General features: G+C 63.1%; 3 protein-coding genes across 9 annotated transcripts; all 3 read left to right on the plus strand.

The window, feature by feature from the left end:
• The first annotated feature begins 189 nt into the window (after positions 1–189).
• Positions 190–7625, plus strand: MAFG (MAF bZIP transcription factor G). 4 transcript variants are annotated; one of them, XM_065852052.2, is made up of 3 exons: positions 190–297; positions 3986–4047; positions 4135–7625. In XM_065852052.2, the coding sequence occupies exons 2-3, from the start codon at positions 4012–4014 to the stop codon at positions 4585–4587; spliced, it is 489 nt and encodes a 162-aa protein (XP_065708124.1). In that variant the 5' UTR covers positions 190–297; positions 3986–4011; the 3' UTR covers positions 4588–7625. The 4 variants fall into 4 exon arrangements, with proteins under 4 accessions (XP_065708124.1, XP_071672824.1, XP_071672825.1 ...); XM_071816725.1 differs by lacking the exon at positions 190–297 and adding an exon at positions 850–3862; XM_071816723.1 differs by having other exon boundaries at positions 3986–7625.
• Positions 7575–11854, plus strand: SIRT7 (sirtuin 7). Of its 2 annotated transcripts, XM_065852047.2 has the most exons (10): positions 7719–7866; positions 7942–8079; positions 8579–8683; positions 9615–9685; positions 9779–9851; positions 10224–10322; positions 10800–11036; positions 11277–11357; positions 11426–11532; positions 11635–11854. In XM_065852047.2, the coding sequence occupies exons 1-10, from the start codon at positions 7771–7773 to the stop codon at positions 11831–11833; spliced, it is 1206 nt and encodes a 401-aa protein (XP_065708119.2). In that variant the 5' UTR covers positions 7719–7770; the 3' UTR covers positions 11834–11854. The 2 variants fall into 2 exon arrangements, with proteins under 2 accessions (XP_071672823.1, XP_065708119.2); XM_071816722.1 differs by lacking the exon at positions 10224–10322 and having other exon boundaries at positions 7575–7866; positions 11635–11833.
• Positions 11847–21834, plus strand: PCYT2 (phosphate cytidylyltransferase 2, ethanolamine). 3 transcript variants are annotated; one of them, XM_065852049.2, is made up of 13 exons: positions 11847–11999; positions 12709–12797; positions 13571–13732; positions 15249–15315; positions 15739–15823; positions 16803–16847; positions 17905–18043; positions 18629–18711; positions 18870–18947; positions 19385–19450; positions 19647–19712; positions 20132–20220; positions 20816–21834. In XM_065852049.2, the coding sequence occupies exons 1-13, from the start codon at positions 11854–11856 to the stop codon at positions 20901–20903; spliced, it is 1203 nt and encodes a 400-aa protein (XP_065708121.1). In that variant the 5' UTR covers positions 11847–11853; the 3' UTR covers positions 20904–21834. The 3 variants fall into 3 exon arrangements, with proteins under 3 accessions (XP_065708121.1, XP_065708122.1, XP_065708123.1); XM_065852050.2 differs by lacking the exon at positions 16803–16847; XM_065852051.2 differs by lacking the exon at positions 11847–11999 and having other exon boundaries at positions 13612–13732.
• Positions 21835–23267: the final 1433 nt, after the last annotated feature.

Genomic DNA, 23267 nt, shown 5'->3' on the forward strand with positions numbered 1-23267 from the left:
ACCCCCCACTGCCCCGGCGGCCGCGGGGCCGCCTGGCAGCGCACCGGGGCCGGAGGCGGCCGCGGGTGCCGGCAGAAGCCCGGAGCCCCCGCTCCAGCCCCGCCGGGCCCGCAGGCGCCGCCCCCCGCGCGTTCCCCTGCGGGCCGGGGCGGTTGCGCCGGGCGCTTCATGAATGGAGCCACGTGACCCAAACATCACGTGACGCGTCCGTGAGCGGCGGCGGCGGCGGCTCGCGGCGGCCCGGTCCCTCCCAGCGCGGCCTCCCCGCCCGGCCCGGCCCGGCGGCCCCGTGAGGAGGTGAGCGCCACCGGCCCGGGCTGCGGCGGCGGGCGCGGCCCTGGCACCGGGCGGGGCGGGGCGGCGGGCCGGTCCCCGGGGGCGGGCCGGGGCGGGGCGGGCGCGGCGGGCCCGGGATGGCGGCCGGGGCCGCCGCGGCGGGGCGGCGGGCGCCGCGCGGGGCTGCTGCCGCTGACTCACGGCGGGGATCCGGGGCCGCGGCCGCCTCGGCGCCGCCCGCCGCGCCGCCCGCCCCTGTCCCCCGCCCCGCGGCCGAGCAACAGGTGCGCGGGGCCGCCGGTCTGGGCCCTGTCCCCGCCCGCCGCCTCTCGGGGCTGCCGGCGGGCGCCCGGGCGCGTCCCGCCCCCCCACCCGCGGCTGCCCCCGGCCGCGCCGCCCCGCGGCCCCGCTGCCCCGTCCCGCGACTCCGTGCCCCGGAGCTCGGCGCGGCCGCGGCCTGGCCCGCAGCGGGTCCTGCGGGGGCGGAGGCGCTGTCACGGGCGGGTGCGAGACCCCGGGGGCTCCTCAGCGACCGGTGTCTTCCCCCGCGCCCTTCGCGCCGGGCGGTCTCCTCCCGCGGGAGCAGGCGAAGGTCCGGGCAGGGCGATGAGCCCCGGGCTGTCCGGGTTCCCCGGGCAGAGACTCGGCGCGGTGGGACAGCCCCGCATCCCCGCTGGCCTCGCCACCGTCATCCCGCCGTTCAGCGCGGCCGCTGCCAGCCGGGAACGAGCTGTCGGCCGCGGGGACCGGCTGCGCGGTTCTGGCTGCTGTGCGGAGGGGTCCGGCGGACTCTCCGCCCCGCCGAGCCCCCGGTGCCCGTGGGTGTGAGGAGCCGGTGGGGCTGCCCGGTGCTGCGGCAGCTCCGGACCTGGGGCAGCTCCCCGCGGACGGGCAGCCGGGCTCTGCGGTGGGGCTGCCAGCTGGCACGGCACCTTCCTTGAGGGAACGATCGCCGTGAAAGTGCCCTGGGCTGGGCGTGAGCTCAGCCGGCGCTCCCGAGGGGCGGGGGCACGGCAGACGCACCCTCCTGCCTCACTTGTAACCGGGGGAGTCGGCTGATTTGTTTGGGTTCCTGGGAGGGTTGTGTGAACTAATTCACAAGAAAGCAAACTGAGTACAAAACCCACACGGAGAGTGTTCTCGAGCGGCGTGCGCGATGCTGCCAGCGAACCGCGCTCCTCTGCCCGCCGGGCCCGTTGTGGAGCGCAGCCCCTTCCCCTGCCTCCCTGCCCCGCAGGACGCTGTCCCCCTGCCCCCGGTCCCTCTCTCCCCGTCTCCGGGCCAGCCTGCGCCGGAATGGGTGACGTCACTGTGTTTACACGGGGCTCGTGGCACGGTTCTACGATCAGGAATGTGGAGAATGGGGCCTGCGTTGAATCACGCGTGGTGCTGTCAGCTCCCTTGTGCTGCCTGTGAGCTGAGCGGAGAATTGGCTGTGCTTGTGCTGAGTTCAGGCCTTTTGAGCTCCGGGGAAATGTGTTGAGGCTGCATTTTCTTCATTGCAGTCATCGCGTTTGGCACTTCTCAGTGTGATCTTTCTTCAGGAAGCTATCAAAAGCTGAGCAATCAGCAGTCTGGAGAGTTAGGCCAAGTTTGGTCGCTGTCTTAGTGCCAGTTCTTTGGGTGTCCTCTCTGAGAGCTGTCTCTGATCCTTCAAATGGGACTCAAAAAGTAGTCGACGACTTGTCCCCAGGTTGTTTCTCCCGTTCTGCTGACCGACGTGTGCGTTGCTGCGTCTCACCGTGGTCCCCTTGGGAAGGCGGCAAGGAGAGGAGGGATCCCCAGGTGCTTTTGGGCACGGTCCTGCTGCAGCTCTGGCTGTTGTGGGAGGCGTCTGCCTGACGAGGTTGGGCTCCTCTGGGTAAAGGTGCCGTGACTCTGAAGAGTTCAAGCAGAGTTAAACTGGTGTTGCCAGGGGCCGGGACCAGCCCTTCTGCCTGCTGACGGCTCCTTGCCCCATGGCAGCGCTGCCCGGAGTCACAGCCGCTGCCTTGGCAGAGCCAGACCCGCCGATTCCCCGCGCTGCCCGAGGAGCTCTCTGCCCAGTACCTTGCCTGATGCAGCACGTTTGTTGCCCCTTTGGTTTGTTTCAGCTCTGATGTAATGAAGCAAGCTTGAGTGCTTGCCAGGCAGCTGGAAATTCTTTAGAGCCACAAGGCAAACACATTTCTGTGGTCCGGCTGGCCGTACCTGCCTTTGGCTCCTTAGCTCACCAGAGGACGGTGCAGAGAGGTGCTGCAAGGGAGACATTTCCGATCTCCCCCGTTATTCCTCCCTTGTCGCCTCTTCCCAGAAGCCGTGTCGTTTGCCAAGTAGGAGCAGAGGAAGAAAACACAGCAGTGTGGGAATGAGTGAAGAATTGATTTTATGAAGCAGTTGCTTGTGTGCTCTCTGTTGTGCGACAGCCTGCTTCTCTGCAGCTGCCGTCCTCGGATGGCAAAGTGACTGCACCAGCTCAGCCGGGCTGCAGCGCACATCTCACCGGAGGAGCATTGTCCTCTGGGTATAAACAGCTTCCTCCTGGCAGGCTGGAGCCTGGGAGCATCTCTGCCGGTGTCCTGGGGAGCGCCGGGCCGTCCACCTCTGGGAGGCGGCAGATGCATTGCGGGCAGCCTGCGCCACAGCCGCTCGAAGCGCGTAAATTCGTATTTGCTGACTTGTGGATCTGGTTCTTGGCTACAACTGCACATCAGTGCTGCTTACATTTAGCAAAGCACTCGGAACAAGAACCTGAGGATGGGAGGTTTGTAGGGACAGAAACAGGAGCTTGGGTGTGAGTCGCTGTGGAAACAAGCTGGGAATTGCTCTTAGCAGTTCCCAAGTCGTGTCCCCTGTGGCAGTGGAGTCTGCTCTCTGGTTCTGCCCACCCTCAGTCCTTGTTTTCTGATGAGCACACCTTGGCTCTGAAGACAGGGGGGGAGAAGGTGGTTCTGGGCCCTGGCATTGCCCGGGACCAACAGGGACCTTGTGACCTGCAGGCGGGGTCAGCTTTGCGTGGGGGGAGAGGCGAAGGCACGGGCCAGCACAGCACCAGGTTGTCCTTCCGTTCCTTGGGCTGAACGGAACTTCCACGTAGAGCTGTAGGTGCTGGCTGTGCTGGGAGCAGACAAGGTCCGCAGCGGCGCCGTTCTCCCGTCGGCGGGATGCCCAGCCAGGCGCTGCGCAGCGAAGGCTTCCCCGCGGTCCTGCCCCGCGCTTCTGCCCCGCGTTCCCAACCGTGCTGGTTGTGTCCTTGGGCCACCTTAGGGTCTGGTGGGCCTCTTCTCCTGGGTGGTTTCTGAGCTGGGCACCTGTTGGAGCGAGCGGCTGCTGTGCTGTGCTCGGAGTGACAAGGATGAGGAGCGGGAGACGCTGAGTGCCAGCGTGCTGAGTCAGCATGACTGGGCCGGAGCAGCAGTGCTCTGGACCCAGCCTGCTGTCTGCCAGGCTATTTTTAAAAGCATGGCTTCCGTGTGTTCTGACTCCTCCTAGCTTTTTAATTTCCCCCACGCCAAGCAGAAAAAGCCCCAGCATTGCCATGAAGGCTCCGTGGGAGTAGGGGTGTGGAAGGGCAGCGGTTTCTGCTCAGGGACAGGATCTGCCGCTCGTGAGTCCAGCTCGGCCGGGTGCTTGTCGAGTGTTGCCTGGGGAGGGCAGCGGGATGTGCAGCACGGCGCTGGACCCTGCCCCGGGGTCCTGGGGGGCTAACCTGACCTTCCTTCCCTTCCAGAAGCTGCGTGACAAGGCTGTCGTGTTATGACGACCCCCAACAAAGGAAACAAGGCCTTGAAGGTAAAGTGGCAGGCGAAGGGAAGGGTGGCGGGTGGCGGGTGCAGGCGCTCGCTCGATTTCACCAGCGTGTGCCGCCTTCTCTGCCAGGTGAAGCGGGAGCCAGGCGAGAATGGGACCAGCTTGACAGACGAGGAGCTGGTGACCATGTCGGTGCGGGAGCTGAACCAGCATCTGCGGGGCCTGTCGAAGGAGGAGATCATCCAGCTGAAGCAGCGCCGGCGCACGCTCAAGAACCGCGGCTACGCGGCCAGCTGCAGAGTCAAGCGCGTCACCCAGAAGGAGGAACTGGAGAAGCAGAAGGCAGAGCTGCAGCAAGAAGTGGAGAAGCTGGCCTCCGAGAACGCCAGCATGAAAATGGAACTCGATGCTCTCCGCTCCAAATACGAGGCTCTCCAGAACTTCGCCAGAACCGTGGCCCGGAGCCCTGTGACCCCTGTGCGGGGGCCTCTCTCCTCCAGCATGGGCCCCCTCGTCCCTGGCAAGGTTGCGACTACTAGTGTCATCACAATAGTGAAATCCAAAACGGACGCCCGGTCTTAGTGAAGCGAGTGTTGCCTGAGCTTGTCTGTGCAGGGCAATTAGGCACAAAACCAGCCTGGAATCCCCAAAGCACAAACCCTCCCCAGAAGGGTCCGGGTTCCTTCTCCTTGGCCCAGGACTGGCCTGCTGATCACTCCGGTTTGTTTTGTCGTGTGCAGATTGGTATGAGCAGTGGTGACGCGTCCCTCGTGCTGTGCAGAGCCTCCTGCCCGGCGCTCTGCGGCCCTCGGGACGGGCTGCCGGATCCCGCTTTTCCAGCCAGAGTCTGCGGCGGGGGCGACGGTGGCGCGGGGAAGGTCCGGAGGGCTTTCGTCCCGGGGGCCGGGACCCCTCGTGTTCGGTCATTTCCAAAGGCTTTATCTCCTGACTCTTCCAGGCGGTGCCTCTCGGTGCCCGACTGCTGCCCCTGGAGCTGCTGCTCTTGTCTCCTTCGGTGCCCGTACTTGCAGGTGGGGTGTTCTGTGTCGTGGGTTTTCGTTCCTTTCTAGGTGTGCCTGTGCCCCACAGGGGTTCCCCAGACGTGTCGCGTTAGCCGTGTAGAGTAGCCGTGCGGGAGGGGAGATGCTGTCGTGGCCCAGCGAGGGGGCCAGGAGGGAGGGAAGGAACCGTGTTGGCTGCAGGCCGGTTTTGTGCCTAATGTGTTGCACTGAACAAGACCAAAATCACTAGTTGTTCCCGTGTTTTGAGGGTATCCAGTGTCTCTAGTGTGATGGTTTACACAACCAGTTTATGTGGTTAAATAGCCCTTTATTTAAAGAGAGAAACATCATTTTAAGAGTTATTAAATTATCTAAGTTTAAAATTAAAATCGGACAGAAGAGAGAGCGTATTTATAGTCAGCTTTTTTATCTGAGAGGGCGAGAATATTTGACCATATAAATGGGGAAGTATTCTCGGAGTCTTTGGTAGTTAAAAGTTAATAAATAAATAATTTTAAAATTTCTCATGAACCTTCTGCAAACTGTTTGTGGCTCTGAGGTTAGTTTTTATAAAGAGTTATCAGACTTTATTTATAAAACTTGGAAAAAAGACAAAAAAAGAGGCAAGTCTTGTTTGATATCTTTTTGCAATTGTACCAAAAGTGACTTATTCTTGACCGTGCTGGCTTCCGTTGTGTCCCCTCGTGTTACGCTCTCCGGGCTCGCATGCGGTGCCGCTGCCAGCGGCTGCCTCTGCGCCAGCGGCTGTTTGTGCTGGCGGCACGGGCCCCGAGCTCGGCCGGGAGATTGGCTTGGAACCTCTCGGAAGTCTGCAGAAGGATTCTGGCACGCAGGCAGAGCTGCTGCTGTTCTTGAAGGCAAAACTGAGTGGCTGTTGCAGGGGAGCGGCGACGCCCGCCTGGGAGAGGCTGCTCGGGGCAGGGGCACAGGCAGCTCGTGCGGAGCGGCCGCCACCGCAAGCTGTTACCTGAGCGGGGAAACGCTGTGCTGGTGGAGCCGTGACACGAGGGAGCACTGCCCAAGGTTAGGGGAGACCGATTAACTCTGGAATTGGATCCTGCGGGCAGCACTTGTGTTGCTTTTGCGGCTCGTCTAGCGAGGGGCAGCGCGGGACCAGCGCCCGCCCTGAGCTGCGGCCCCTTGTGCCGAGTGTCCACGTGCTGCCGAAGTGACGCCGCGGCACAGCCGCTGCCGTGCCCGCTCCAGCTCTGCCTGCGGGTGCTGGGGGTGCTCAGATGTGCAACTCAGAAGCTCTTTGTGGCCAGGCTCTATTTCCACAAACACTTTGACGTCCCTCTCCCCTATCCAAAGATTAAGGCTGATTACTGAGTTGTTTTGGAGACGCAGGATATGGGAGTGAGGTCCGCATGGTTTCCTGGCTGCTGGAGGTCTGAGCAGAGGGGCCGACCAGGATGGCACAAGTGCAGCCGCAGTCTTGCGGGGAGGCGCAGTTCTCTGCGCTGGGTGGTTTTCGGTGTCGTTTCTCCGGTAGCTGAGCTGGTACCGCTGCCCTCTGTGGTGAGGGGCAGGTGACCCTGATGGACGCTGTGCTGTGGCAGGAGAGGAGCAGAGAGCTGGTGGGGATTTCCCGCTGGGGGGAGCTTGGCTTTGTGCTGGTTGATGGGGAGTTTAGGGAGGAGTTGTTTGGGATGCTTAACCCAGTGAACTTCCCAAACGGGGAGCGGGTCAGAACGTCCCCCAGGTTTCCGCGTCCCAGCCCTGGCCTTTCTCTGAGCTGGGGTGTCTGATGTGCCGCTTCCCAGCTGTTCACTGCGCGGGCCGAGCACCGGGCAGCGCTTGGCACGGAGCTCTGGCTCTAACCTGGGTCTTCCGTCTGGTGATGTGACGCCCGGAGAGGTGAGGTGTTCCAAACTGAGACCTGCAGTTGGCCTGGGGTGTCAGCCCCAGCCCTGCCCCTGCGCTGGAACCTGGCTGGGGGCGAGGCGGGGTTTGTGCGGAAGGGGCGCGGGGGCCGCCGGCTGCGCCGTGAGCGGCCCGTGCGCGGCAGGCGGTGCTCGCTGTCCTGCGGCCGCTGTCCTGCGGCCGCGGGGCCGCGCTGCCCGGGGGGACCCGGCTGGGCGCAGAGCGGGCGGCAGCGCCGGCTCCACCACGTCCGCGCTCTGGTTCCTCCCCGTGCTGTGCTCGTGGCCCGGCCGAGGCGCCGTGCGGGGCTGGAGGTGCCTGCGGGGAACCCGCTCAGCGGGGCTGGCCGGGTGTCCCAGGAGCCGTCCTGCGCTGGGGCTGGGCCTGGGCCTGGGCCTGGGCTCCGTCCCGCGGCCCCTCCTGTGTGTTCGCGGTACTCGTCCGTGCGGCCCCGTGCCGGGTGTTTGTCCCTCTCTCCTGTGCTGGTGCCGTGACCGCGGTGGGCGCCCCTCCCCGCGGTGTCCCCGCGGTGTCCCCCGCTCGGCCCTTGTGTGTCGTGTGGTGAATCGTGTGAAGTCGCGCCGCTCTCCGGGGGGGGCCAGGCCTGCCCCTGTCCCGGCGGGGCGGCCCCGCTGCCGGGCGGTGTTTATTGCTAAGTGGCGCGGGCGGTATTTATTGTGTACATAGTGTCCGCGCGCCGCGCGTGTTCGTGACAATAAAGCGCTTTCAAACAGCCGCCTGGCGCTTCCTTGGGCCGCGGGGGGGCGCTGCTGCACGCGGGGCGGTGGCGCCGGAAATGGCGCTGGGCCGCTCTCGCCGGCCGGCGGAAGCGGCGCCGCCGCGCGGCTCCCGGCAGCGGAAGCGCGGCGCTTCCGGGGCGATGGCGGCGGGCGGCAGCCTGAGCCGCTCGGAGCGGAAGGCGGCGGCGCGCGCCGAGATCCTGCAGCAGGAGGAGCAGCGGGACCGGCGGAGACAGGTACGGCCCGGCCCGCCCGGCACGGCCCGGCCCGCCCGCCGCCGCGGGCCGCCGTGACCCCCCTGTGCCGGGCAGGTGTCCCGCATCTGGAGGAAGCCGCCGGCGGAGCGGAGCCCCGAGGAGTGCCAGGTGCTGGGCGAGAGCGACGACATCGTGCGGGAGCTGGAGCGGCGCCGCCACCGGCGGGAGCGGCTGCGCCGGCGGCAGGAGGAGGTGGGCGGCGGGGCCGGGCGGGGCTGCGGGCGGAGGCGCCTCCGGGAGGAACCGGCCCGCGCTCCGGGCCGGCGGCTGCGGGGGCGAGAACCTGCGGGCCGGGAGCGGCGCAGCCCGGGGCTGGGCTCCCGCCGTCGGTCTCTGCTCCGGCGCAGCCCGTGCTGGGGATCCCGTTCGGCGGGGCCGGGATGGGCGATCTCCAGAGGCCCCGCCAGCCCGGCCACTCCGCAGTTCTGTGTTTCCCAAACGCACCCGTTGTCCTGCGGGTGTGCGGAGCAGGCACGGCTCGGGTGGGCCCGCGTGTGCTGCCCTCCCGGGGGCTTTTCCCCTGAGCTTCCAACACCCACGTTATTCTATTGAGGAACCACTCCTGATAATACTTGTGTCACTTTTTCTGTTTAGGCCCATGTTAAACCTTCCAGGGAGCTCCCTGTTCCTGCTGACTCGGTGACGTGCTGTGTGTCAGAAACACCCGAACGTGCTCCGTTGTACTTTGCAGGTGTGTGACGAGCCAGAGGAGTTACAGAGAAAGGTGTCCGAGCTGGCTGCTGCCGTGCGGAACGCCAGGCACCTCGTCATCTACACGGGCGCCGGGATCAGCACGGTAGGGCTGTCCGGGGTGGGCGGCTGTGGCCTTGGGGGCGTCCTCAGGAGCGTGCGGGGCTGTCTGGACGCGTTTTGTCGTTTCCAAACGATCGCGCGAGGTGCGTTAGGGGTCTGGGATGCTGCGCTAACGCGACTGCACTGCGCACCCCGACTGAGACGTGCTGGTTTTGTCTGGGGGTTGTTCTGGGGCTGCATCACCTCCGTGAGGGTGTGAAGAATGTGCTGTTTAAATGAGAAGATCACTGATCTTACTTCATTCAGGTCTCTTCCATTACTTTTGGTGTAAAACCTAAAAACGAGTTTGCCAGTTAATGTTGTCTGTGTTAATGGACAGGTAGAAATCGCTGGTGCTTATTAAACATATGACAGTTTAAGAAATGGATGGTTTCAGTGGTCTCTGAGAAAGTGAAAATCTAGTTCTGCTTCGAATGTGATGTTTGTCACCTTTGGCTGAACTCCGAGATGGGAACCGTGTTTATCTTTTCTGCAGTCTCCAGTGACACAGAGCGTGAGCCTGGGCAGCGCGTAGCGGTGCTAATGGCATAAGTATTTTTGCTAAAGAATGCCAAGTGCAGGGTACCAGAAATCAGAGTCTAGTGGAAGTAAGGAAACGTTAAAGAATCGAGTTTCCTGTAGGGAAATGGGAAGTACCAAGGGTCGAAAAGATTCTATAATGGTAACACTGGAGAAAATAAATAGTGGAAGTGAAAATGAGAGCTGTAAGGTGGGGCAGAGACACCAGAGAGGGAAGACATACGAAAAGGAGGTTTTCCTGTGATTAGGAACCACTATGCTAGAGAACCTGGCACGAAGGGAAAAGCGCCCATGAATGAGTGTCCGGCTGGCCCGGGTGAGAGTGGGTCAATGTGTTTGTAGACAAGAGGTACAAACCTGCCCGTCAGGCCTCGTTTTCTCTCCTGATAACACAGGCAGCTTCGATCCCAGACTACAGAGGTCCTAATGGCATCTGGACCTTGCTGCAGAAGGGCAGGAGCGTCAGGTGAGGAGCAATTCTGAGCTGCACAGCAGAAAGCTGATACCGAGAGGGACGTTAACGGCAATGCCATTTTTTCATTTTCTTGCTTCTTGTCAGGGCTACAGACCTGAGTGAGGCGGAGCCCACGCTCACCCACATGAGCATCGCCTGCCTGCACAAGCACAACCTGGTAAGGAGTTTTTCACACCTCACTTGTGCTCCTCTGTTAAGTATGGTAAATAAAACCCAGCAGAGGGTTAAATGCGGTAGCCAAACTACTGTTCACACCCATGTAGGGAACAGCTGAGCCTTCCCCAGGCAGCTCTGGCAGCTTCTCCCCGGTGCCTTTTGGTTGGTCCCTTGTACTTGCCCCGGCAGCCTGGTCTGAGCCCTGGCCACAGGGTCAGCCCGGCCCAGCTCTTAGAAACGAGGAGTTTTCATTTAGCTTTTGTAAAGGGCTGTTCTGCTCTCACGTACAGGCTGAGACATGGGGCTCACCCGCATTTTGATACTACTTGGAGTCTCCTGCATGTGTGTTAGGTCAGTGTTTATTCTCTCCAAGGTGCAGCACGTGGTGTCTCAAAACTGTGATGGGCTGCACCTGCGGAGCGGGTTACCCCGAGCAGCAATATCTGAGCTCCACGGGAACATGTACATAGAGGTGAGCGGCCAGAACAGGAGAGCGTGACTCTGCAGGGGCCTCACAAGAAGACAATGGAAACCATTTACCTCTCACTGGCTCAAGAACGCTTAGTGCCAGGGCTGGCCTCTGCTTAGCGCAGATCTTCGGGCTGTGGGGTTTGGGGTGAACTGGGTAGCAAGCACCAAACCAAAGTGTTCTGTGCAACTTTTAGCTTTTTCTCTGTACCTGCCAGAGCCTTCTGCTTCTCACAACTCTTCTCAGACCACCTCTGCAGTCATTCCTGTTGCACAGCCAACAGGCTCCCTCTAACTCCACTTGCTAGTTGAGGTTTTCCAAACTTTTCAAGTTAGCGTCTGATCCCTGGTGCTCTCTTCTACTGCTTCCAGTGTGTTGTCCCCAAAAAGTGCTTTTCTTCTGGGAGAAGTGGCTGGCTCCTGGCCATCCACGGGCGACGTGCTCGCGCTGTAACTGCTTTTTGCCTTTGCCCTGCCCCAGGTCTGCACTTCGTGTACACCCAACAGAGAGTATGTGCGAGTGTTTGACGTGACGGAGCGCACGGCCCTGCACAGGCATCACACGGGCAGGATGTGCCACAAGTGCGGGGCACAGTTGAGAGACACAATCGTCCACTTTGGGGAGAAGGGGACGTTGAGGCAGCCCCTGAACTGGGAAGCAGCAACAGAAGCTGCGAGCAAAGCAGATGTGATTCTTTGTCTGGGTTCCAGCTTAAAGGTAACTTTAGAGACTCGGTGAAGATTGTTAGCAGCGTTCCCTCTGGGTGATACACCTTGGTGCTGAGCAGTCTCCTCCCAAACAGACAACTGTAAACTCTGGTGTCGGGATTCGCCCACCATCTGTGATAGTCTCTCTTCCTCCCTCTTTCCCCTCCTGGTAATACATTCCTCTTCCTCTCGCCGATACGGTTCGCAGCGGCACGTGCCTTTGGCTGTACTGATACCCGTTTTGTGGCAGGTGCTGAAAAAGTACCCGCGTCTGTGGTGCATGAGCAAGCCGCCCCCGCGCCGGCCCAGGCTCTACATCGTGAACCTGCAGGTGAGAGCGGGGCGCGGGGCGGGGGCCGGGCTCTGGCGGGAGGTGACCCGGCTGCGCTGTCCCCGCAGTGGACGCCCAAGGACGACCTGGCCGCGCTGAAGCTGCACGGCCGCTGCGACGACGTGATGCGGCTGCTGATGGCGGAGCTGGGGCTGGAGATCCCGCGCTACGACCGGTGAGCGGCTGCCGCGGGGCCGTGCCGGTGCCCGGGGCCGTGCCGGTGCCCGGGGCCGTGCCGGTGCCCGGGGCCGCCGTCCCACGCTCCCTCTCCCCGCAGGGCGCGGGACCCCATCTTCGCGCTGGCCGAGCCGCTGCGGCCCGGGGAGGAGGACACGCACTCGCGGAAGCCGGTGGCGCCGCCGCCGGGCGCGGAGCCGCCGCGGGAGGAGCCGCCGGAGCAGCCGCCGCCCGCCCAGCCCGGCGGGTGGTTGGGCCGCGGCTGCGCCAAGGGCGCCCGGCGGCGGAAGAGCCACTGAGCGGGCGGGGCCGGCGCAAGATGGCGGCGGGGGCGGGCGGGGCGGCGGGGGCGGGCGGCGCCGCCGGTGACAGCGCGGCCATGCTGCGCAACGGGGCGGCGGGCGGCGGCCCCGCGGCGGGCGGCGCGGCGGCGCAGCGGCCCGTGCGCGTCTGGTGCGACGGATGGTGAGTGGGGCGGGCGGCGGGGCCGGGCGGGCGGGCGCGCTGTCGCGTCGCCGGAGCAATAAACCGAGTTGGCTGCGCTGGTGCCTCCGGCTCCTCTGTGACCGCGGCGCCGGGCCGGGCCGGGCCGGGCGCGTCCCCGCGGAGCTGCCGCGCAGCCCCGGTGCCTGCGGCAGCCGGACGTGACCTCGCGGGGCCGGGAGCGCCCTCGGGCCGCGCCGGTGCACGGGCCCTGGCGGAGCCGCCGGGCCGGGCCCCCGTGTCTCGGTGCCCCCGGGGCTGGGACGGCGCTGCCGCCCGTGTCTAAGTGCCCCCGGGGCTGGGACGGCGCTGCCGCCCGTGTCTCGGTGCGCCCGGGGCTGGGACGGCGCTGCCGCCCGTGTCTCGGTGCGCCCGGGGCTGGGACGGCGCTGCCGCCCGTGTCTCGGTGCGCCCGGGGCTGGGACGGCGCTGCCGCCCGTGTCTCGGTGCCCCCGGGGCTGGGACGGCGCTGCCGCCCGTGTCTCGGTGCCCCCGGGGCTGGGACGGCGCTGCCGCCCGTGTCTCGGTGGCCCCGGGGCAGGCTGACTTCGGGGGCGCGTCCCGGAGCGGCTGCGGGGCGGCTGTCCCGCACGGAGCAGCCCGTGACCCCGCAGCCCCGGGAAGGTCACCCCTGGCTCCCACAAAGTGCCGCCCGTGTCCCCAGACTGAAGCGGGGCCGTTGTCTTTCTAGCTATGACATGGTGCACTATGGCCACTCCAACCAGCTTCGCCAGGCTCGGGCCATGGGAGATTATCTAATTGTTGGAGTCCACACCGATGGTAAGAGATTTTCTCAGCTTTTCACCTCGTGCGGGCTCTAGAACTGCCCGGCAGCGTTAGCCCCGAGAGAACGGAGGTGTTTTGATACGAAGCAGGCTGCCTCCTGCATCCCAAGGAGCAACAGATTCCAAAGAAACGTATCTTCCTGGGTAAGGGAGGGGAGTTTCCCTTGGTGGAGCAGGGTTGGGCAGCTCGGAGCTCGCAGGCTTTGTTTGAGGTGTGGGCTGTACTCTGTGCTGTAGGAACAGGGGAACCCGTTGAAAGCCAGTCTGGTTTTGCTGGCGCAAACAGCAGAACTGATAGTCCAAAACAAAGTGCTGTGTGGAGAAAACTCGTTCCAAGCCTACCTGACAGTTAAGTGCTAAGAACTAGTTCTTGTGCATGAACAAGGATTTTAAATTGCTTTACGGATGCATATTTTCTAGCGTGAACCGAGCACAGCGTGAAGCTGTTCCTGAGAAGGGGGATTTCCCAGTGGGGGCTGCCGAGGCCCAGGCGGTGTCCCCACCGGGGAGCACCCGGGTGCAGAGAGGCACTGGGGCCTTTTGCCATCCCAGTGAATCCCAGGGCCCTGGTTTTGCACTTCAGAAATGCAGCTGAATTAAAACCTTCTGACCTAGCTGGGGCTTCCTTCTCTACCACAAACCCATTCCAGGCTGAGTTCAGGCCCCCGGTGAAGTTCACGTGCCCGTGGAATGAGTGTGGCTCCTGTAGCTGAGTGTCTTCGTCACCGCGTTCGTGCTTTTAACCGGGTTTTTCTGTTTCTTGCCCAGAGGAGATTGCCAAGCACAAGGGCCCCCCTGTCTTTACACAGGAGGAGAGGTACAAAATGGTGCAAGCCATCAAGTGGGTGGATGAGATTGCTCCAGGAGCTCCCTATGTCACCACACTGGAAACCCTGGACAAATATGACTGTGACTTCTGTGTGCACGGGGGTGAGTGGCGCTGGGGCGAGAGCTGCGTTGCAGGGGCTCCCTGGGGCTCGCGTGCCCTTGGCTTCCCTGCTGCAGACCGGGGCGCGCTGGGTGCCTGGTGCGCGGGCCGTGCGCCGGTGCCCACGCGGGCCGGGGCAGCTGCTGTGTGCGTGCTCAGCACCTGGGGGCGGCCACATCCCTTGGGTTTGAGCGTTTCTTCCACTTACAAAGGTGAAACGCATTATCTGTCAATGATCCTGAGGTTGCTGTAAGCACAAGCAGAAATCTGCGCACAGGAGAAAGTAATTTACAAAACTTAAACATGAAAAATGCTGTTAAAAAAGTAAGTGCGCAAAAATGCAGTCGTGTTTATGCCTACTTATCCTGGGATGAGATCAGGTCTGGCCGAGCTCCCCTCTTTATCTAGCTGATAAGCTGTTCAAGGGCTTAGCTGCCCGTGCGGTCAGAGACGCAGCTCTTGCTGTGGGCACTTTTCAGCTCACAGTCCCTGAAGAGAACCAGCGTTCTGGGGAAGCACTCCTGGTCTGTACTCTGTCCCCTGCTGGGACTGCGTGGAGTGTTTGCTCAGCCTTGGCCCCCTCCCTGCCCCTCCTAGGGCATTTTGTTCGTTTAATCAGGAGTAGTCTTTGCACCCAGTTCACGTGTCCTCCCTCACCTGATCCACCTGCTGTCGGTGAGCCCAGCGTTCCATTAAATGTAAATAAATTATTAATCCTCTATAAGATAGGAACGCCTTTCCACGTGGACAAAGTGATTATCGAATACCTCGTTAACTTAATTCCTTGCCCTGAACTTGTGTTCGGGTACGCGACCCCTTGCTCGGCTCAGTGGGGGATTATGGTGGCAGAGGAGCAGTCACGGCCTTTGCTCCGGTTTCCCCGCACCACGTTGTTCGGTGCTCCTGCGCGAACGGCGCTGCCAGCGCGCGTGCAGAGGTTTGGAGCAGCCGGGGCGGGGACGGCGCCGGGCGGCAGACCCCGTCGCGCCTCCGATCTCCCACCCAGCGTGGGCTGAGCCGTGGCGCTGAGCGCAGCGAGGTGACCGCGCTGGAGCGGCCACTTCCCCAAACGAAGGCAGCTCAGCTGTCGCGTGTGACGGTGTCGTGCTGTCACTGGCAGCCGGTCAGAGGTGTTGCTGTAGTCGGGAACCACCCAAAGGTGAACCGGGGCTAACTCGGAGAAGGGCAGCTCCGTGTCGCTGTGGAGGCGCCATCCCCGAGGGGGAGAAATGGCTGTTGGAAAGCTAATTGACTGAAAAAGCTGAAATGTGAATCAACAGCTAAAACCAGTCCTAGAGAATTTAAGCTTAAGCTGCTTTTTAATACTGAATCTGGTGGGAGCTGGTTATTGTCAATCAGACCGTAATTCAGCCGCGCCTGCCGGTGGATTCACCGCGAGTGCGCCCGGCTCGGGTCTTCTGGACGGCCCGAGGAGCCGTGGGCCAGGGGGCCGGTGGTACCGCAGCTTTTGTGCGGGAGGGCTGGGGCTGCAGCTCTGAGGCTTTTCTCTCTCTGCAGACGACATCACCTTAACGGTAGATGGTAAGGACACCTACGAAGAGGTGAAGACAGCGGGGCGATACAGGTAACCCGTTGCTGCTTACCTTCTCAGCCTGTTTTGGGCAGAGTTTCTGGGAGTTTGTGCCCAAAAGGATGAAGTCAGATGAAACAGCCGTCTTTAGGTCACACTTTAGTTTTGGTGCAGTGTCGGAGATTCAGTTGCTGCCACTGCTCTGTGTCCTGGGGAGCGTGCAGGCCGGCCCCTGGCTGGACTGGGCTGTGCTGGGAAGCCCGGGCAGGGTACGCGTGAGCGGCTGCTGTGGCCTGAAGAACCAGAGCTCAGCACACACACGCTAAACTTCACACCCAGAGCAGGCAGGAAGGCTTTCCCAGGACAGCCCCGGGTCTGGATTTGTCAGGTGTCACAGCTGTTCCCGTGGTCGTGGTGGGAAGAGAGAGGTGTGTGCTCCCGTGGCTTCTGCTTTACCCTTTGCCTGTCTCCCCGCAGGGAATGCAAACGCACCCAAGGTGTGTCCACTACTGACCTGGTTGGCCGCATGCTGCTCATGACTAAGGCTCACCACAGCAACATAGTGAGTCACAGGGCTCTGGGTGGGAGTTGGGAGTCCAGGCCCACGCCAGCTCCTGCCTTTTGCTGTGCCCCGTGGCAGTGGAGCTCCTGGTGCCTGCAGAACCGGCGAGCTGATCACGGCCAGCGCAGCAAAGCGCTCTGCTTACGTTTGCTTGAGCCGAGACCGCAGCGCGATCTCAGCCTGTGCTGCTTTGGAAAGGCCCAGGGGGATAAAAGCTTTGGTTTCTCGTGTTTGGTGTGGGCGCCAGGGACGTTATGGGACCGCAGGCTGCGGCTTCTCCGGGGGAATGCACATGGTGCAGCCGCGTTGATCCGTCAGCCCCGCGCTGCCAGGGCCGGAACGCCTCCTGCTCCCGCCGAGCCGCTCGCTTCTGCCTTCTGCTGTCTCTGGCCTTGTCAGACCTGTCCTGAGTCTCCTCAGCTCGCTGCCTGGTAGATGGCTAACCTAACCGAAGGAAAATACAGGAGGTGGTTTTACATTGGCTAACGAGTTGAATTGACTTGGTAAACAAGCAGTGCAGTGAATGGAGTCACCTGGACAACCACAGGGAGGAGACCAGGGGCACAGCAGAACTCGGGGTGGAGGGGGCTCTTTCAGTGCGCCGAAGCCGTAGCGTGCGAGTCCGCGGCAAGACGTGGCGCAGTCTGCAGACCTGAGCCCGTCTGCCACGGAGCGCCTGGGGACGGACGCTGTCCCGCGAGCGAGGACGCAGGTTGTGCCGTGCCGTCCGGTCTGCAGGTTGGGCAGGAGCCGCCGTCACTGTGGTGCCAGGCCGCGGTCGGACAGGGACACGTGTCCGGTGACTCACGCTGGGGCACGGCCCTGGCTCAGGCATTGACTGGTTTGTCAGCATGTGGTGCCAGGGATCGACGGCATGCGGCCTGCCCCACGCCTCGCAGCACTTGAGCCGCGCGAGCGTGTTCGTGCCTGGATGAGCTGTGTGAGTGCTTAAACGTTTTGACTCTTTATCTCCCTTCAGGATGAGGACCTAGACTATCGGAAGCACACTGACAACTTTGGGAAGGTAATGTGAGCTCTGGTCACGGATGTCTGGTCGTTGTCCTGTCTGAGAAGGATTCCAAACGTGCTTTCTGGCCTGTGCTGTGGGCTTGTTTTGCCCACGTGTAGCAGTAACCTCAGTCGGTGCCTGCAGCCCCGCAAAGCAGCTGCCGTGGTCAGTGGCACAGGCAGGCGTGGCCGCACAGGGCGGGCGCGCGAGCTGAGCTCCAGCGGCGCCCTGGAGCTGCTGCGCCTATGAGCCTTCGCTCTTTTTCTGGCTTGCTTCTAGATCCGTTATTGCCGCTTCCTTCGGGACCCGAGTGCCCGCAGTTCCAGCCTAGGGCCGGCGCCGGTGGGCGCCCTTTCTGGTGCTCACCCTTCTGAAGGTGTTGCGTTAGGTCTGCAAAGTGTTTCTGTGTCAGGCACGTGGCTGCGCCGCAGAACCCGCGCGCCTGGTTGTGGGCGCAGAGCAGGGCTGGGGTTCTCTGCTGCCCCCTTTGTTTTCGGGGTGTTGGGTTGTCCCCGGTTAACGGGCACCTGGACCTACAGCTTGAGCAAGTTGTCTTTTACTCACGGGGTTTGCTGGCCAGGCCGACCCGTCCTCTCTGCTCTCCGCTGCGCTGGGATCTCGGGCAGGCCCTGTGGGGCCGGTTGCTCCAGCGCGGCTGTCTCCTGGTGCTGGGTCTGTGGGGAGCACCTGGGCCCCAGGGGCCTGCGCCAGCTCGTCCTGGTTCCGCGGAGCCGCCCGGGTCGCTCGGCCGGTGTTCCCGGAGCTGCCGCGCGGCGGGGACAAAGCTCCGTGCGCGGTTGCCGGCCCTCGGGCGCCCCCTGCTGCTGGCGGCTCCATCGCTGCCCCGCGGCTGGGCAGGCGCTCCCAGGCTGGGGGTGCGGCCGCGCCTCGCCTCCTGCAAAACGAGATCGCCTCTTGCCTTCCTCCTCCCTGAGCTTTCTTCTCGGCGCCTCGGCGGCTGTGGAGGGGACGGTTTGCGTGGCCCTTGGGTGCCAGGAGCGGGGAAGGCGCAGGCGGCTGGAGGCCGTGCCGGTGCGCTGCAGGGAGGAACGGCCGGTGTGTGTTTTCCCAGGGGCCGAAGGGTCGCAGTCCCTGGACCGGTGTCTCGCAGTTCCTGCAGACATCTCAGAAGATCATCCAGTTTGCGTCGGGGAAGGAGCCGCAGCCAGGAGACACCATCATCTATGTGGCTGGAGCCTTTGACCTGTTCCGTATCCTTGACTCCGTGCCGTCAAGACAGTAGCGTTGGTCTTTCCGTTCCTGGCTCTCATGTTTTGCAGCACCGGATCAGGATATTTGCCTTTTCCCCACAGGCGCGGGGAGGGGCGGGAGCTCTCACCGGGGCGTCTCGGTCCCCGAACACGGAGAAAGGAGCTGCAGCTCCTCTCTGGAGAGACGCGCGGCTGCTGGAGGGGTCAGGAGGACGCCGGCTGCTCTCCACGCTCCGGTGGTCGCGCTCTGTCCCTCGTGAACAGCGGCTGTCACAGACTGAGTGTCTGCACAGGCCCCTGGAGCAGCCGCTCCGGCCCTGCGCCAGCCCTGGAGCCTTGTGCCACAGCACCAGGAGTTCTGGTCAGAGGCAGCGCTGATCCGCGTATGGCGGAGCTGAATGTCTGGCTCCTGCCCAGGGCCCGCGGAGCCTGAGGGTGAAGGAGGCAACTGTTCCAAGCACATGGGCAGCCAGTAATGCAGAACTAAACCCCTTGTATTCCTGTCTCCCACTGTAGTTCTTCAGTGCATCTGCCTGCCTTTCCCTGTTTTCCATGTTAGCTTAGATTCCTTAAACAGGGGAACAGATATTGGGCACGTGGATTTCCTGGAGAAGGTTCACCGGCTGGCAGAGAAGCCGTACATCATCGCCGGGCTGCACTTCGACCAGGTCCGTGTGCAGCGCTGTCCGAAGCTGGAGCAGCTCAGGGGCGCCAGCTCCTGCGGCGCACACCGGTGGTGCTGGCCGGGGCAGGGTTGGCCTGGTGGGGAAGGTGAGGGGGAGGGGGTGGTTTGTCGCTGCTAACGGTGCCTGGTGCTTCGCTTTAGGAAGTGAATCGCTACAAAGGGAAGAACTATCCCATCATGAACATCCACGAGCGGACGCTCAGTGTCCTGGCCTGCCGGGTGAGCGCTGCGGGGCCGCCGGGCTGTCAGCCGCACGAGCCCCGTGCGCGGGGACGCGGCACCGGCGCGGTGGCTTCGGCGCGGCCGCGCCAGGGGAGGGATTGCCAGGCCCTGCTGGCGACCCGGGCGCTGAACGCCTCCAGGGGTCCGTGCCGAGCGCCGCTGTGCTGACAGCTCTGTTCCTGGAGAGCGCTCCCTGCAGCTGGGGGGAACTCGGGCAAAGAGAGGCCCAGACTGTGCGCCCTCGGCAAGGAGCTCAGGATTTGCTATGTACACGCTACCAGAAAGTGTATTCTTCAGTGAAACAGACTGGGTGTGACAAGCAGTGGCCGCCAGAGCCCTTTTCCTGTTTGTCTGTGTCCTGGCTCTGTTTGGGCGGCAGGCTGACCTCCCTGTTGTTTTTCTCTCACATCTGGGCTCTACCGGTTTGTTCTCAGTACGTCTCGGAAGTGGTGATTGGAGCCCCCTACGCTGTCACCGCTGACCTGCTGGACCACTTCAGGGTGGGTGTGCGTGACGTGACGGGTGTGCTGCGCTGGGAGCGGGCACGGTGCGGGACGCGGTGCGGGAGCGAGATGGCGCCGCCCGGCGGGCGGGGGGACCCGCAGGGGCGCTGCTGGTCCCCGGGCTGTGCTGCCGCGAGGGCAGGGACAGCGAGAGTCCTTTGGATCTTGCCAGCGACCGAGCGCCCTTTTGCAGGTGACACTGGTGTGTCACGGGATGACCGAGGTGGTGCCGGACAAGGATGGCTCTGATCCGTACGAGGTGAGTTGCCGGCTGCTGCTGTCGCTGTTCGTAGATGCGCACGGCTTCATTGTGATCCTGAGCGGGGAGCTGTGCCGCAGGGGACGCTGCCCAAGCAGCTCCTTGGCAGGTGATGCTGTTCCTCATCCACCCCTGCGCCAGCAGAGCCTGCAAATCCTCCCCAACGGCTCCGTTCATGTAGTCACTGCTTTGGTTTGGCTGTTTGTGGTGCCTTCACGGCAGAATGAGGAATCCTGTCATCTCTGAGCAGCCGTGCTCAGCTCCCGCGTGTGATCATTTGTCAGCCGTTGTTTACTCTGCGCTGTGTCGTGCCTGCCGGGCGCCCGCAGGACCTGCCGCCACTTCCCGGCTTCCAGCGCCGGGCTGAAATCCCGAGGTCCCGCGTGTTTTCCACGGCTGAGTCTGCTGTGTGTCCACAGGAGCCGAAGAGACGCGGCATTTTCCAGCTGGTGGACAGCGGCAGCAATCTCACCACAGATTTAATTGTACAAAGGATCATCAAGAACAGGTTGGTTTTCTTCATCTCCCAGTTCTGTCACGTGCTGTTCCATCCAGCTTGTTTGAGGACTGACGGGACCGAACAGCAGGAGCAGGGGCTGTGTGAAGGACAGGATCAGCGAGCTGCTCGAGCTGGTCACTGAGCAGGGGGAGGAACCGCCAGGCTCCGCTGTGTCAGAATGTGCTTCTCAGCGTGTTTTGTCCTTTCCTCCTCTATTGATAACATTTCCCTGCTGAATTCTTGGGGATTTAGCGTGCTGCTTCTTGCAGATTATGCTTTTTTAGGCCTTTACCTTCAGTGACCTCGGCTCAGGCCAGTGGTGGATTTGGTTTCAGTGTTACAGCACTAGGCATGGAATGGCAGCATCTTCTGGAAGGGAGAAAGAGAGAGTGTTTGGCCTGTGTGGGGGCCTGGGGCTCGGCGGTGGCGGCGGTGGCGGCGGCGGCGGTGGCGGTGGTGGCAGTGGCGGCGGCAGCGGGCACCGGGGTTGCTGGGGACGGCCTCGGGGCTGCAGCAGCGCAGGCGGCCGCGCTCCCTGCGCCTGGCGGTCTCAGCCCGTGGGGCGCGAGCGGAGGGGAACCCGTGGCGTTCTGTGTTGCCGCAGGCTGGAGTTCGAAGCCAGGAACCAGAAGAAGGAGGCCAAGGAGCTGGCGGTGCTGGAGGCCATGCGGAGGCTGGACGAGAAGCGCTAGGCCAGGCTGCGCTGTCACGGGGCCGCGGCCTCGCCCTCCCGGGGCAGGAGGCTCTTCTGGAGGGACCCTGGACGGGGACACCGGGGCCGGCACCCCCTTCCGTCCAGCTCCTCCCGCACTAATTATGCAGAAATAACGAGTCGGGATCCTGCCGCCTAGCTGTTCCTCTGTTAATCAGCCCCCATCCCCTTTCCCAGGAGGAGACTCATCAAGAGAAGAAAACATGTTTTAATTATAACTAATGTTTTAACACGTTGATGTGCTTTTACCTCCTGCCATTTCTGGCTTTCAGCAGGAGGGAAATGGAGCGGCCACCCAGGCCCCCCTGCCCCCCGGTCCAGCTGCCCTGATCAGCGTCTGGGGCCCAGCGTCCTGCGGGTGGTGGCAGCTGGGCAGACCGACGGGAACGGCCTCCCCGGGAGGGACGCGGCCCCGCAGTGCCCCCCGCCGCCCCGCACCCGCGGTTCAGCCGCCTGCCTCCCCCTGGCTGCTGCCGCTGCGCAGACACGGGACCCAAAGCGCGCCAGGTTTAGCGGGCGAAGCCTCCGCGGCAGCCGCGGGTGGGGCCATTGGCTGCCTGGTGGTGGCAGGGGCGGGTGGCACAGGGACCCCGGGCTGCGCAGGAGCCCTGGGGGCTTTTGCCGGGCCGTTTTGCTCGAGGCAGCGGGACGCGGCGCTGGCGCAGGCCGTGCTCCGACCCCGGTGCTGCCGGCGTCCTGTGCCCGACGCTGGCTGCACTGTCCCGGCTGTTCTGGAGGGTGACGCCCAGCACCCGTGTCCTGTGGCGGAGCCTGGGGGCAGCGCTGGGCTGAGCCCCCTCTGCCCCAGCACCCCTGGGTGTCCTGGGCCACCGCGCGGGACCGTCCTTCCGCTCCCCTTGTCCTCTGTTGTGAACTTCTGCTGCTGATCATTAATAAAACGCTGAAGAATCGGTGTTGGTGTCTTTGGGGCCTGGCAGCACACGGGGCAGGGAGACTCTTCCAGGGGCTTTTCCCAGCGCTCTGGGGCTGGCAGAAGCCGCCGCGGCTGCAGAACCGTCCCGCGGCCCCGGGCAGCGCGGCCCCAGCTCCGGCCCGACGGTTTGCTCTGGCGTGGGCTGGGGTCGGTGTGCCTGGAAGCTGCTCGTGCCGTGGGAGGATGTTCTTGCTGAGTTCACTAGAAAACCGAAGTGGACCGTGTGAGGGGGGTTTTGCTGTGTTCTGGACTTTAATGCTTTTTGGACTCAGTGATTGCAGTGGAATTTGTGCTGGAAAGGTGAGTGTGTTGGGCAGGCACGTAACCGATGGGTACGGAGAGAGGAGGTGACGTGAGTTACTCTGCTGATCATTTTGTGCGTTGCGGTGCCAAAGCAGCAGCTGTGGGCGGCTGCCATCCGTCTGTCCTGCCTGGAGGGGCTGCACCGGGGACGGATCAGCAGTGGAGCTCCAAGTCTTGTGGCCGCACAGGTGCTGATGCCAGAGTCCATGTGCACGTTAGCATTTCCGTAACGAACAGGGTATTCATAGAATGTATCAGTGCCATTCGTGACAAGAGCCAAGATGCCCACCTGCGCGGGAGCGCCCCCGGCTCAGCGGGCTGGGGAACAGGGCACCGGAGCCTCCTGTCCCGTCCCCGAGCCGCGGTGACGCTGCCGGAGCAGCCGCGTCTGCAGCGCGCAGCCCCCTCCGCGGGGACCACGGGAGCGTTCGTCATTAGAAACAAACAGCTCAGCTGCGGTGACACAGTTGCCCTGGGCTGAGCGCTGCATGCGGATGAGCTGCCTCAGGAGCCCAACGGGTGCCGTTGTTATTAAAAACTGACAGAAGGGGTTTATTTTGCTCTCGCCAAGCTCGGCTGCCTGCTGCTGCTGGAACTTCAGTGCCTGGGAGCTGCTGCTCCTCGGGGCCTCCGGAGCAGCTTCCGAGCTTACTCTGAAAACTGCGTCTGACGTTCCTTTTGCAGGCGCCTCTGGACACTCTGAGCTTCTGTTTACTGGCAGCCCAAGAGTCCCGGGGGCACAAACGGGCACGGAGGTAAAACGGGGGGGGAATGTATGAATTTTAAGTTTGTGACTTTGTTTTCTGTGGGTTTTTTGTTGTCTTTTATTTTTCTCCAGTGAGTGCAGAAGATGCAGATGCTGGGTCCTGCAGCCCCCAGTTATTGCCCCCGTGATGCCAACAGCAGCGTGTCCCACGTCTCTATTAGAACTAATTCACTGGACAGCTGTAGCAGGCGCCTGAAATCCTGCCCGAGCAGCCCCAGCCCCTGCCGGACCCCGTGTGGGACGGGGCTGGTCCCCCAGCCCTGCGCAGGGGAATGGGCTGCGCAGACCCCATGCCCAGCAAGCCCCTGTTGGCCAGTGGAGCCCGGACCTGCTCCCGGCTG

Source organism: Patagioenas fasciata, chromosome 18 (assembly GCF_037038585.1).
Source record: "Patagioenas fasciata isolate bPatFas1 chromosome 18, bPatFas1.hap1, whole genome shotgun sequence".
NCBI lineage: Eukaryota > Metazoa > Chordata > Aves > Columbiformes > Columbidae > Patagioenas > Patagioenas fasciata.